We start from the raw sequence: 14288 nt of genomic DNA, 5'->3' as shown, positions 1-14288 counted from the left end.
GGAGTGGGGCTGGCCAGAGGAGAGTGGGGGGGAGGGGAGATTGGGGGAGAGCAGGGCTGGCCAGGGGAGAGCGGGGGGGGGAGTGGGGCTGGCCAGGGGAGGGGAGTGGGGCTGGCCAGGGGAGAGCAGGGGGGAGGGGAGATTGGGGGAGAGCAGGGCTGGCCAGGGGAGAGCGGGGGGGGGGGGGAGCGGGGCTGGCCAGGAGAGAGCGGGAGGGAGGGGAGATTGGGGGGGGAGCAGGGCTGGCCAGGGGAGATCGGGGGGGGGGGAGCGGGGCTGGCCGTGAGGGGGTCGAGGGGAGCGGGACTGGCCAGGGGAGATCGGGGGAGGGGAGCGGGGCTGGCCGTGAGGGGGTCGAGGGGAGCGGGGCTGGCCAGGGGAGATCGGGGGGGGAGCGGGGCTGGCCAGGGGAGAGCGGGGGGTGGGGGAACTGGCCGGCAGGGAGCATGGCTGGCCCGGGCGAATGCAGATCCTAGGGCGCTGCCCATCCCGTGCACGATCCCAGCGGGGCGCTCGGGCAAGTCCGGCCCCAGAGATTCCATCCTGCCCCGGCCCGGCCCCCCTCCGCTCTACTGTGCAGTTGTGCACTGTCTAGCTGGCAGACACTCTCATGCAGCGTGAGCGTGTCCACTGGCCAGGCAGTTCGCCACTACATACTGATACTCATGACAACAATAAAACGTACTTAACTAGAAAACACCCGACATTTCTACGGCCGGTATTTTCTCAATTTGTGTCCCAGACAGAACCCTCCAATACCGGACTGTCCAGTTCAAAGCCGGACACCTGGCCACCCTCGCTCCCATTCACAGGCAGGCTCCAGCACTGCTCCCCCGTGCAGGGGAACACCACGTGCGCACCACCTTCCCCACCCCCGCCGTGCAACGAAGCACGAACCCGGATCTGCCCGGCATCGTCGTGCCGGTCTGCCAGAGAGCCCTGCTCCGGGAGCGCCGGACACGGAGGGAGCCCTGGATTTATGGACTGCCGGGCCGAAAAGGAGCAGCACAATCTTGATCTGCCCAGGCCAGAGCCCCACAAAGATTCCCAGCTGCACCCACCCCGCGTGGGCTCAGCGTGGAGGCCCTGCGTTCTGCGAATGGGGCGCAGTGAATCCGGCAGGGCAGGAGCTGCCTCTGTGTCACCGTGCAAGGACATAGCCATCAGTTCAACACTGGCGCGAGGCCTGACACCCCGCCTGGCCCGGCCCGTGCTACTGAGGCCTGTTGGCCAGGGCCCCCGCCTTTCTGGCTGCTTCTGAGTGCCAGCCACTCCTCAGGGTAGCCAGTCACCAGCCAGCCAGCGAGGGCAGGCAGCAAATGCCGGCCAGCCATGGAGCTTGCCATGTGCCCAGCCACCCACCCCGAAACCGCCCCGGGCGGCACTCACCTGGCACTGTCAGGACGGAGGGGGACATGTGCGGCTGGTCACTCACTCTGCTGCTGTTCCAAACCCAATAAATCTCCACTGGATCGGGCGGCCCCACCGCCTGGCACGTCAGGTTAAATGGCTGGTTCCTGGTAACGTTCAGCCTCTGGGGCTGCCGAAGGAAGTGGGGGAGGCCTGTGCGGAGACACCCGGAGACAAGCACCGTGAAAATACTGTCAGCAACAACGCTGATAACCAAGCATACCCAGATTCACCCGCATCACCGCCAATACAACCGCAGCTCTGAGCGCAGACACCTGCCTCCCACCCCGAGTCACCTGGCCCGCTCCGCCACCTCCTGCTCCTCCCACCCCGAGTCACCCGGCCCGCTCCGCCACCTCCTGCTCCTCCCACCCCGAGTCACCCGGCCCGCTCCGCCACCTCCTGCTCCTCCCACCCCGAGTCACCCGGCCCGCTCCGCCACCTCCTGCTCCTCCCACCCCGAGTCACCCGGCCCGCTCCGCCACCTCCTGCTCCTCCCACCCCGAGTCACCCGGCCCGCTCCGCCACCTCCTGCTCCTCCCACCCCGAGTCACCCGGCCCGCTCCGCCACCTCCTGCTCCTCCCACCCCGAGTCACCCGGCCCGCTCCGCCACCTCCTGCTCCTCCCACCCGGAGTCACCCGGCCCGCTCCGCCACTTCCTGCTCCTCCCACCCCGAGTCACCCGGCCCGCTCCGCCACCTCCTGCTCCTCCCACCCCGAGTCACCCAGCCGCTCCGTCACCTCCTGCTCCTCCCACCCCGAGTCACCCAGCCGCTCCGTCACCTCCTGCTCCTCCCACCCCGAGTCACCTGGCCCGCTCCGTCACCGCCTATTCGTTCCCACTCCAGACCAATGCCTCCTCCTAACTGCCAAGCTCCCCACATGACCCCTGCCAGGCACCCTCCTGCAGCTCACTGGCACTGCTGCTAAATGCCTCCTTCAGGCACCGGCTTACCTTCCAGCTGGACAAAGATAGGGTCGGACACGATTTCCTCACTGTGGATTTTCAGTTTGCAGCTGTAGGACCCGTTATCAGAGCGCTGAGCATTGGTGATGCTGCCAGGGGAGAGGGCAGGGTTACCAAGGCTTTGTCTCTCACCCGGACATGGCAGACGAGAAATGCGGGAGCACTGCTATGCTGGAGCTCAGTAAGTATTGCCCTCAAAAGCTGCAGTAAAAGGATGTGACGGCTGCAAAGTCAAGCACTCAAATGCTGCAACCTTCATGCAGCCCCCTGGCACGCCTGCATTACGCTACGGCCTTGCATTAGGCGCATGGACTGTAAGGCTAGAAGGGCCCATCACGATCTTCCCGTCTGACCCCATGCACATCTCAAGCCACAGAACCTCCCCCACCCACCCCTGGAACAGACCCCGAACCTCCGGCTGAGTGACTGACGTCCTCAAACCTGCCTTTCTAATCTCTGAGTTACAGAGAATCCACCACTTACACTACCAGTCGAACCCGTGGGGCCTGGCCGGTGCCCAATCAGAGAATTTGCCAAGCCACAGGAGTCAATGAGAGCTAACTAACAGCACAGAACATGGAGAGCCAGGGGCTGGAAACAGACTTTGTGGAACCACAGGAAACTTGGCCATCCCCATGACAGGGGGACATCGGGCTCACCCAAATCCTGCCGGACCACGGATGTTGCCAGACAAGAGAGGTTCAACCTGTAGTTTAAACCTACAAGTGAGGCATGCTGCAGAGAAAAGTGAAACCCGTCTTACCCCACCCCCCCCACCCCGGGGCACTCTTCCAATCTGACCTAGGGGAAAATTCCTTCCTGACCCCAAATATGGCGATCAATTAGGCCGGGAAGCACGTGGGCAAGCCCCACCAGAAACAGGCTCACCTGCTTTTCCCCCTGAAGACCTGGCTGCATTCAGTCCACAGGAAGGCTGGTGCTCACTTAAGGAGCAGCTGCCCAATCGGTTGTTTCACGCTCTGGATTTAACGCGCAGCTCTCTGACCGGCATTCATGCAAGCCCTGCTCTGAAGGCAGAGCTACCCACGTCCTCCTCGGCCTCCCTGGGGGCCCCTTCGCTGCCACCGTGAAGTGCTTCCCACAGCCACTAACGTTTACTGTTCCGGTTTAACGTTAGGCGTAACTGGTTCACCGGGGCGAGCGTGGGGAGGCCGGTTAGCCGTAACCACTAAGCATCACCCTACACCGAATCACGCCGCCGCCGCGATGCTGAGAAGCCCCAAGGCATGCTGGGACACTCGCTGCGAGAACGGCACGTGTGGTTGTTTCTGGACTGTCTCGCAGCTGCCCTGTTACACCCCGTGATCTGTGGGGCCCTCGTGCCAATGACAGCCAGGCACAAGCTGGCTTTTTCCATGGATTCAAGAGCGCCTAACCCCGTGCACAGCCAGCGTGGGAGAAGGGGTGTGGAGGGGACGGTATCTACGGGTCTACGTTTGGCTCAGGGGATCTTCCTTCCCTTTGAATTCCCCCCAGCACTCTGGGTTTCACGTGGCCGATTCCCGCCTACAACTGAGGTGACCTTTGTCTCCCAGTCCAACCGTCCTGACCTCAGCGGGGCTGGGGCGTCTGCCTTCTCAAACTGGGGGCACGCCTGGGGGCTGAGCTGACCGCAGTACCAGCCCCTGCTTCCTGCCGGACCAGCCAGGAGCTCTCCTTCCCCCTCCCCTGCTCTGTTCCTTGGCCTGTCACGCGTGAGGGGCTGGGTTTGCTTGGGGGAAGATGACTTACAACAAAAGGTGTGGGGCTGAGTTTGGAGTTTTCTGGGATCCCCTGATTCCCATCGTCCATCATGCAAGACAGGGTTAGAACGAGCGCTTGGAGTCTGTGGTAACCATTACCTGCCTGACAAGTCAGTGAGGACTGTCCCCTTTCATGGGGGGGGTTCCCAAACCCCAACTGATCAGCAAACACCACAGTCCCCCCAGAGCCCCTTCCAGCAGCAAGCTAGCGCTGGGCCTGCCCCAGCTGGCTGAGGTCCCGGCCGGGCACTGTTAGCGGTCGGGAATTGTGTGGGGTCTCAGCTACAGAGTCCAGAGTTTTCAGCTGTTCTTGAACCAAAGCCGGCAACCAGCGAGCCCCCTTTGACAGAGCTGGCTTCGTTACCTGAAGGTAGAGATCATGGTTATTTCCTCATCGTCCATCACCTGGTAGTAGCGAGTGGACATGCGGCCTGGCTCCTGCAGCTCCTTCCCATCCTTCCACAAGGAAATGACGGCAGAGTCGTGGTTGAGCAAGGCATGAGGCACCTTAATGGAGCAGTTAAACGTGAAGTCTTTGTGCTCGTTAATTACGATCTGTCTCACTGTGGGGTTGAATTTAATCGGCTGGAGAGAGCGGGCTGCGGAGGCTCCGTCCAAGAGAGACCCGTTGGCCTGCTCAGGATATGGCTCCTCAGGGGGCCTCGGTGTGTCGGCTCCGGTGGCGTCGTGCACCGTGGTCAGAAGGGAACGGGGGCGCCGGGGTGCAGCTGGCCAGGCCGCCAGCAGCACTTGTGTGGCTGGCATCCGGCGGGACGTCCCGCTCTCCCGCCTCGCCTCAGAGCTCTCTGCAAAACAAGAGCCGGGGTTACCTCAGATCCATGGGTGCCTCTCCCCACGCAGCCCCTAGGTCTGTGGGGTGGAAGGCCTCACCGCCTGACTAACTGGCTCCTCCAAAGCCCTCTCCCTAGAGAGGGACACAAGAGAGCGCTACCAAGGCGGGGTTCAGCGTTTCCACCCTGCCCGCGGGACTCCCCATGTTTTGCACAGGAGGGATGTGCCTGGTCCAGACCTTACGGCCAGTTCCGGCCTCACCCCGCTAGACTCCCCTTTCCCATAGGATACAACAGCCCACGTGCACCAAAAAGCCAAATGAGCAGGAGAACAAGACAGCCACGTGAGGAGGTGCTGCCCAGACCCCCGCCCCACTGCAGCCATCCGGCCAGCCCCCTCCCCAGTGCCCAGGGACTGAGATGCTGCCATTAACGCGAGGCTCCGCATCCCCCATGTGCCGGCTCCAATGCACCCCGCAATGAAGAGAGATCTGCTGTTTCCCTGGCCAGAGACGTCACCCCTCAGACACCCGCACAGGCCTGGCCCTGGCTTTGCCGAGCACCTGCCTCACAAGGCCTCGTAACCATGACAACGCCAGGGATGCTCTGTGCAGGTGTCTGGGTTTGCCCCATGACTGGAGCTTCCTGGGGACAGACACCCCGTCTCCTGGGGGCTTGTTCAGCACCTAATGCAGCAGGGGGGCGGGGGAGGAGTCTGATGGCGGTCCGGGTGCTACTACACTAGAAATGTTCAGCGGGGGAACTGACAGCGGGGGAGGCACACCCCGACTGGAGGCTGAATCTGCACGGCCCTGGGGCACAGAGCTGAGAGCATCGCCGGGCAGGCCCACGTCACACCTGCCCCCAAGCAGGAGGAAGGTCGAGGGTGCTAGCACTGACACCCCCGTTTCCTCCCCCCCTCTGAGCCACGCACCTCAGTGTGCGGCGGGGGGTCCCCGCTCAGGGCTGGGGTCTGTGCTCGAACGAGAGCCGGGCTCCCTTTTACGGACGAGCGCTCAGAAACGCTGCTTCCGTCGACCAGAAACTGTCGTCGCCACGGCCCCGCCATGGGAAAATGCTCTGAGCCAGCTGCAGAAATCGTACCCACCAGGGGCACGTGTAGCCCAGTGACTAGAGCCCCCCCTCCCCGTGGGGTGTGGGAGACTCAGGCTGGAATCCCCACTTGGGTCCCAGGCAGCCGCGCTCCCTCTCTGGCCCAGCGAGTATTTCTGGGTCTATAGAGTGCCCCAGCTTCCGCCGGCGGTACGGACCCACCCCAGACTAACAGAGCCAGGGGGTTCGGGTGCTCACCAAGAGCAAGGCAGCGAGCGCTCATTGTGCTAGGAACACGCTGGGCACGCCACCTGATTACACATCCCTCGTGCTTACACGAGCACTGTCCACGCACAGCCCAGGCTCACCCTCGTGTGACAGCCTCGCACTTGCACATGGACTTGCCGCAGCATCAACTCCATGATTTATGCACGGTCACGCAGCAGCTCCCTGGCATAGCCACGGAGAGAACCGCACCACTGAGCACTGGATGTGCAGCTAAAAGCAGACGTGGGAGTTGATTCTGGGGTCCGTAAGCGCATCCCAGCATGCCTCACACAAAGGGTTAATGATCACATAGGGTTAGGACCTCTGTTGTGGTGGCAGGCAATGTTCCCACTAATCTTTTCCATCCATGTGCAGAATACATTTTATGTGCACCAAATTGTGTGTGAATGTGCACCACACCGTAGAAACACACAGCCTAGCTGTGGGAGCTCTGCTAATCAGCTGGGCAGCATTTGAATCTCTCCTGAGCGGCTGCACAAGCCCATGGCTTACAGGGAACCCTGGGCCGGGTTCTTCCGCTAAGCTACCTGTGGGCAGGGGTTAGATACCTACAGAGGCTACAGATGAGTCCCTGGTGACTTGCCGGGGGAGTTCAGCTTGTAAATTCCAGACCAGTTCTAAAGTGCAGTGGGGGAGGGCTCTAGGGTCTGGGATGGCGTCGTGTTACCAGGAGAGACCCCGGGAACAGCCAAGCACAGAGAAGTGTGTTTTGTGGGCGTGTGTTGTGACGCTGTTTGCTGGATTTTGTGCTGCTGACGTGAGTTTCTTTGCTACAGACGCCAAACTCCGACCCAGGCAGGGGGAGCTGACAGGGTCCAGTGACACCAGGGCATGTGGTGCCAGTCCCCTGCTCACAGATGTGTCAACTCCTGGAGCAAACACACACACGCGTCACTTAACCTGGCGCTAAGGTTGTGTGGGACTTTCACCTGGTGCCTTCACCCAGCATGCGCATGCGACCCCTATTTTGTATCCTAAGGGTACGTCACGCTGCCATTGGCACCCAGGCTGGCCAGGGCTCAGGCGGTGGGCTGTTTAATTGCAATGCAGATGTTCAGCTAGTGCTGAGGCCTGGAGCTGTAGGACCCTATGAGGTGGGACGGTCCCAGCAGCTACGCCCCAATTAAACAGCCCCTTAGCCCAAGCCCCTGGAGGGTGTCTAATTACAGGGCAGACACATCCAACGTGCCTTGCTGGTTTATCACAAGTAACAGCTACTTAAACCTGCCTTAACTGAGCTCCATTTATAGGAAAATAAATAAGATCACGATGAAAAATTGTCTCGTAAAATGCATGGTGAATTTTTCTAAAACTTTATTTGCTATGCTAAGGTCTTCTTTTCAAAATAACCCTGTTTAACATACACTCTAAATCCAACACAGATATGCTGACACTTAAACTTATTATAATCTCTTAAAACATTTGCATAAAAAATAAATACGCTGAATTCCTGAGCCTCTAGCAAAACCTCGAAGTTAAAGGCTGTTTTTCCAAATAAAGAAAGAATCGGGGGGGAGGGATTTGAAATCGACCTTTTGAGGTCAAGCTTTATAAATATGGCTCAGTGTGTCAACATAAGTAACTCGAGAGACTGTCTCATTTCAAGACACTTACACGAGTAGGAATTTAAGTACCAGTCTCTTTAACTTAAGTATATTTGAAAATTTGTTCAGGCAAATAATCAGCTTAATTCACTCACTACAATGAATCCCTCTGTTCCATTAAGAAATCATTCAGTTATAAATGCAAATTGTGTTTTAACAGATGTTTCTGTATCCAAAACATCTAAGGTCATTTTGTTAATAAACATAACTTGCGTTTGCCATTGTGTGCAATTCTAGTTACCACCCAAATGGCGGTTGACTCAACTCACATGCAAAAAGTTATCTAGTAAATAAGCAACCATGCTGTTTCCAGCATACAAAAAATGTACAATTAATAAGAATCTGAAAACATGAAGCTATGCAATTGCTTAAATAAATGTAGTTATTGTGCTCCCTGCTATGTAGCAAAATGATGTACCAAATCTAGTGTAAAGACTCTATGAAGCTGTAAATCAGCGTGTTTAATGGTTGTCAACCCATGAAAACGCACCTTTCTTTAGAAAACAGGAAGTACAAATGGAAAAGTTACTTAAAATCACTGACTTAAATTGAAACTTTCCACTGAGTGATGCACATCGCTGCTTTGAATCCCCTTGATTGAAATCACTTCACTCCGCGAGTTTTGCCATTCCCAGCCCAGCACTCCACCAACCAGCCTCGATTTTCAAACATTTATCCCAAATGAAAAGCCGTTGCCAACCTTCTACAGAGGTGTCATTTCCCTCCGCCCTTACAAATTACTTCATCTTTGGATGGTATCACGAGCTTTCATGGGCACAACCCATTTCTTCACAGCTGAAGTTTAATAATTTGTTCCCGTATCTTTCCAGGGACCATCGTTAGGCTGCCTGGGCTATACTTCCCCACGTGCTCTTTGTTCCCCTGGTTAAAGAGAAGCACTATTTTGCCCTGTTCCAGTCCTGTGGAACCTCCACTGTCCAGCAGGAATTCTCAAAGGTAATTGTTAAAGGTTCAGAGATTGCTGCAGGTAGACCCTCAAGTATCCTAGGATGAACGTCATCAGATCCGGCCGACTTGAATACACCTAATTTTGGCTCCCCCCTTGTTGCTGATACTAATTATCAGCCTTTTCAGGGAAGACTGAAGCAAAATCAGCATGAAACACCCAAGTTCTTAAGAACATAAGAACGGCCGTACTGGGTCAGACCAAAGGTCCATCTAGCCCAGTATCCTGTCTGCCGACAGTGGCCAGCACCAGGTGCTCCAGAGGAGGTGGACTGAAGACAATGATCAAGCGATTTGTCTCCTGCCATCCCTCTCCAGCCTCTGAAAAACAGAGGCCAGGGACACCTTTTCTATCCCCTGGCTAATAGCCTTTTATGGACCTAACCTCCAGGAAATTATCTAGCTTCTCTTTAAACTCTATTATACTCCTAGCCTTCACAGCCTCCTTGCCTGCTAAGTAGACCATCCACGTGTCTCTTTCTTTTCTCTTACTCCTAACGCAAGCATACTTGGTGTAACTCACTATGTGCCTTAGCCTCTCCGATGTTGTCCATACATGCTTGTGCTGCTCTTTTGTACACTCCTCCTTAGCAATTCACCCATGCATCCACTTTTTGTACCATTATTGTTTGGCTTTCAGATCATTACAGAACTCCTGATGCAGCCAGACTGACTTCCGACCAGTCTTCCTATCTGTCCCTTGCGCCAAGATCATTTGCAGTTATGTCTTTAATGCTGTGTCCTTGGGCAACTGCCAGCTCTCGCAAACTCCCTTTTCCTCTGGATTTTAATCTGTCCTTATTCTGCTGCTCTCACTCCTGCCTTTCCTGGAAATAACAGACTTTGTGTGTGATTGTTTTCTCCCATCTTCAGATTCAATACCAATTCTTCCCTGTTGGTCAGACTCAACTCTAAAAGGGGTGTACCCTTGGTCACATCCTCCACTTTCTGAAACAAAAAGTTGCCCCCGATATATTCCAAGAATTTAGCCAAAATATTGTGGTTTGCCATAGTACTTTCCCAACAGGTGCCAGGATGCTCACAGTCCACGTTTCTGACAGGCCTTGTGTTTTGGATATTTCTTAGTTATTGCAAAAATATTTCTACCTCCTCTTCCTGATTTTATTAGAGCCCGAACATGGTGACATCTCTATTTTTTCACACCTTTTATCTTACCTAGAGACCCTCAACTGGTCTGCAACTGGCCTCCTTCAGGTCCTCAGAACAAATATGATGCATAATGCAACACCTTCTCCTTTTTAATACAGTACTGTATGTTCTTTCTACAGCCCTCAGTACCAACATTTCAGCCCGACCAACAGTGAATGTGATTAACCTGTTGCTTTCAGAAAATTTTTCACAGGTTATAACTATAAAGTAAATCAAAGAATGGGTAGAAAGTTGTGCCCTGTTTACCCAATGAGAACATTCAATATGTCTTAACCAAGTCCAGTTTTTAGCTGGCTAGTAGCCCTGAATACAAAACATCTCAGCAAGTTTTAACGTCACATCATAAAAGTAATTTCCCCATTATGACTAGCTGAGCACAGGCAAGTTGAGGGAACGTTATGGAGAGACAGCAAACAGGACCTATGTTCGAGGCTGGATACATTTTTTTACTAAATGGATAGCTATTTTTACTCATGAAAAATGGTATTTTTAGACAGAAATTTGCAAAGTCACAAAGCTTGTTCCCAATCTTGTCTGGTCTTACAGAGTAAACAGAAATTCTCTCTGGGTTTGAAATGCCAAACAACCATCTTACACTGCAAAAATAGCTGAGCTTTTAAAGCCGCACCATAATCTTAACAATAACACAAACAAAGAGCATGTGATGGCTGCTGAACCTGCCCTATGCCACTTGCTGTTTACTTACATGGTACTAAAAACCAGTCACCAGAGGAAAAATGCCTGAGCCGCTTAGTAACAAATTTCTCAAAGAAAAACTTTTCTGCTTGCTAAGGACATTTGAAACGCACACTTCCTGACATAGCCCAGACAGCTACATTTTATTCTTAGACTTTTGTTTTGTTGTTACTCTACATATTTCAAAACACAACGACGCAGCGGTCTACAGTCTGACTATCGAACTAGTGATAAAAAACAGTTAATACTGAAAAAAAACAAGGATATGAAAGAGCTCTTCACGCTCACAGAGGCTGTTTCTTTTCTGGTTACCAGATGGGCGAATACAGCCGTAAGCAAGAACAGTCTAACAACACACACGAGGGATTTCACTGAAGGTTTATAAGTCAATGGGAAAAGCCACCGCACACTTGACATGACAATTCTCTACTCCGGCTCTAGTAGGGAGCTGTTTGAGAAGGCATAGCTCCATAAGACGTCACAAACCCTATGTCCTTACTAGCAGCCAAGAGCGGCCTGTTCACAAAGGGGTCTTTCCCCTCGGCTGGCTTGTGGACACATCTTGTCTGTTCCTCCAGAGAGCTGACATCTCAGCACCAGCTTCAGCCTCTCTGGCCCAAAAGGCAAGTTTGCCGAAGCCTGCGGGGGATGTGTCTCAGGAGCGGAGCCCCAGACAGAGCCCAGTTCCTTTGCGTGTTCTCACTCTGCAGGGCCGAGCCGTTCCGGGATTACGGTGTAAATCCCAGCACGTTCCCACAGATTCCCCGCAGGCTTATGGCTCCTCTAGCTACACCCGCCGTATTCAACGGGAATCGCCCACTGATACAACCAGGGTGGCCCAATACTAGGACTAGCTCCTGGTTCCCACAGGGGATAGGGATGTAAAGGGGTAACCTGTGAACCGACGCCTGGCCAGGACAGAGCAGCCCCCAGCCCCAGCACACACACACACACACACACACACACACACACATACACGCCTCCTCCCTCCCGCGGGCACACACACAAACCCTTCCCTCTGTGCGTGCACACACACACACAGCTCACCGTCCACAGACAACACATACAGCTCCCCCCCCACACACATCCCCCCTTCCCGCGCACACACACAAACGCACACACACAGATCCTTCCCTCCGTGCACGCACACACAGCTCCCTGACCACAGACAACAAATACAGCTCCCCCCTGCACACACAACACGCACAAGTACACAAAGATGCCACTACACACACAGCTCCCCCCGCGCACGCACACAACACACACACAGCTTCCCCCCCGCGCGCACACACACAACACACACACAGCTTCCCCCCGTGCACAAACACACACAGCTCCCCGTCCACAGACAACACATTCAGGTCCCCCCTGCGCACAAGCACACAAAGATGCCCCTCCACACACACAGCTCTCCCCGCACACAACACACACACACACAGCTCTCCCCGCGCGCGCACGCACACACACACACAGCTCTCCCCGCACACCACACAACACAGACACACACACAGCTCTCCCCGCACACCACACAATACACACACACACACAGCTCTCCCCGCACACCACACAATACACACACACACACACACAGCTCTCCCCGCACACAATACACACCACACACACACACACACAGCTCTCCCCGCACACAATACACACCACACACACACACACAGCTCTCCCCGCACACACACGCACGCACACACACACACACACTCTCCCCGCGCGCGCGCACACACACACACAGCTCTCCCCGCACACACACGCACACACACACACTCTCCCCGCGCGCGCACACACACACACTCTCCCCGCGCGCGCACACACACACACACACAGCTCTCCCCACACACACGTACACACACACGGCTCTCCCCGCACACGCACACACACACACACACTCTCCCCGCACACACACACACTCTCCCCGCACACACACACACTCTCCCCGCACACACAGCTCTCCCCGCACACAATACACACACACTCTCCCTGCACACAATACACACACACACACCTCTCCCCGCACACAATACACACACACACACACACACACAGCTCTCCCCGCACACAATACACACACACACACACACAGCTCTCCCCGCACACAATACACACACACACACACACAGCTCTCCCCGCACACAATACACACACACACACACACACACACGGCTCCCCCCGCGCGCACACACACACACACACACACACACACGGCTCTCCCCGCACACACACACACACACACTCTCCCCGCACACACACACACACACACTCTCCCCGCACACACACACACAGAGCTCCCCCCGCACACACGTACACACACACACACACACACACACACACACACACTCTCCCCGCACACACACACACACACACTCTCCCCGCACACACACACACACTCTCCCCGCGCACACACACACACACTCTCCCCGCACACACACACACACACACACACTCTCCCCGCACACACACACACACACACTCTCCCCGCGCACACACACACACACTCTCCCCGCACACACACACACACACACACACACACTCTCCCCGCACACACACACACACACACTCGAACTCACCGAGCGCCCCGAGCAGCAGCAGCAGCAGCAGCAGCAGCAGCAGGTCCCGGCCCATGGCCCCGCGAGAACCGGGAGCCCCCTGCCCAGCCGCCGCCAGACCCGCCGCCGCCGCCAGCTCCGGGCCGGGGCGGGGCGGCTCCGCCCCCGGGGCCGGCATCGCCCGCTGCAGCCGCCGCGCCGCCTCCCCAGGCAGTGCGGGGCGGGGGGCTCGCTCGGGCTCCTGCAGCAGGGAGTGACACTGGTGCCCAGGGGCGGGGCTATTGCAGCGCCCCCCGCCCTAGGGAGCAGGGGCTGTCCCAGCGCCGGGGGGAGCCCCCTGGAGTGGGGGGCAGATGCTGATGGGAAATCTGCCTGCGCCCAGCCCTCTCCAGCCGCTGCTCCCATCCCCCTCCCTGTCGGTGGGAAATGACAGGCCCGCCAAGCAAGGCGTCTTGGTGAGACCTGGATGCCGAATGCCAGCCCCAAACCTTTCCACTCCTACCTGAGACCCCCTGCCCATGCCGCCAGCGTCGCCTTCGCTCCCTTGGTCTTGGCATCACACGGGACGCTCATAGTCAGCCGACTGTCCACAGCACCCCCCAAGCCCTCGGAGTCCCTGCGTCCAGGCTAGAACCCCCAGCTTGTGAGTGTGGCCGGCGCGCTGCTCCTAGAGATGTACATTTACATCTAACCCTCTTAAACCCACTGTTGTTTGCCCACTCGCCGCACACTAGGTATCAGCGGCCTGTCCTCGTCATTACTGACCACTCCCCGCCGTGTGTCACCCGCACAGTGATGACTTTATGTGACCTAGGGCCGGGAACCCTTCCCCGTGGGAGCCCTCGATAAACGTACCCCGTTCAGTGAGGATTCCCCGTTTACAATTACATCCTAGACGTGTCACTCCGCCAGGTTTTAGCCTTTGTAATGTGACCATTTTGATATCTTTCTTGTTCTTTATCAAAATGCCACGTGGTACCAAGGCAAATGCCTCATAGAAGTTTATTGCATTGACACTGTTCCC

At 56.2% G+C, this 14288-nt stretch overlaps 1 protein-coding gene across 4 annotated transcripts in view; it reads right to left on the bottom strand.

Moving 5' to 3' along the window:
• MERTK (MER proto-oncogene, tyrosine kinase) overlaps positions 1–13457 on the bottom strand; it is a 57414-nt gene extending 43957 nt beyond the window's left edge. For 2 of the 4 annotated variants that reach the window (XM_075925888.1, XM_075925889.1), the window contains exons 1-4: positions 13286–13457; positions 4506–4947; positions 2367–2467; positions 1390–1563 (exon numbers count right to left, since the gene is read on the bottom strand). In XM_075925888.1, the coding sequence (XP_075782003.1) occupies positions 1390–1563; positions 2367–2467; positions 4506–4947; positions 13286–13442 (874 nt within the window). In that variant the 5' untranslated portion in view covers positions 13443–13457. Of the gene's footprint in view, positions 1–1389; positions 1564–2366; positions 2468–4505; positions 4948–5405; positions 5537–13285 lie in introns of those variants that run through there. The other 2 variants (XM_075925890.1, XM_075925891.1) reach the window with 2 other exon arrangements.
• Positions 13458–14288: the final 831 nt, after the last annotated feature.

This window comes from Pelodiscus sinensis, chromosome 3 (genome assembly GCF_049634645.1).
Source record: "Pelodiscus sinensis isolate JC-2024 chromosome 3, ASM4963464v1, whole genome shotgun sequence".
In the NCBI taxonomy this organism is placed as follows: domain Eukaryota; kingdom Metazoa; phylum Chordata; order Testudines; family Trionychidae; genus Pelodiscus; species Pelodiscus sinensis.
This window is presented reverse-complemented; position numbering and strand designations above follow the sequence as displayed.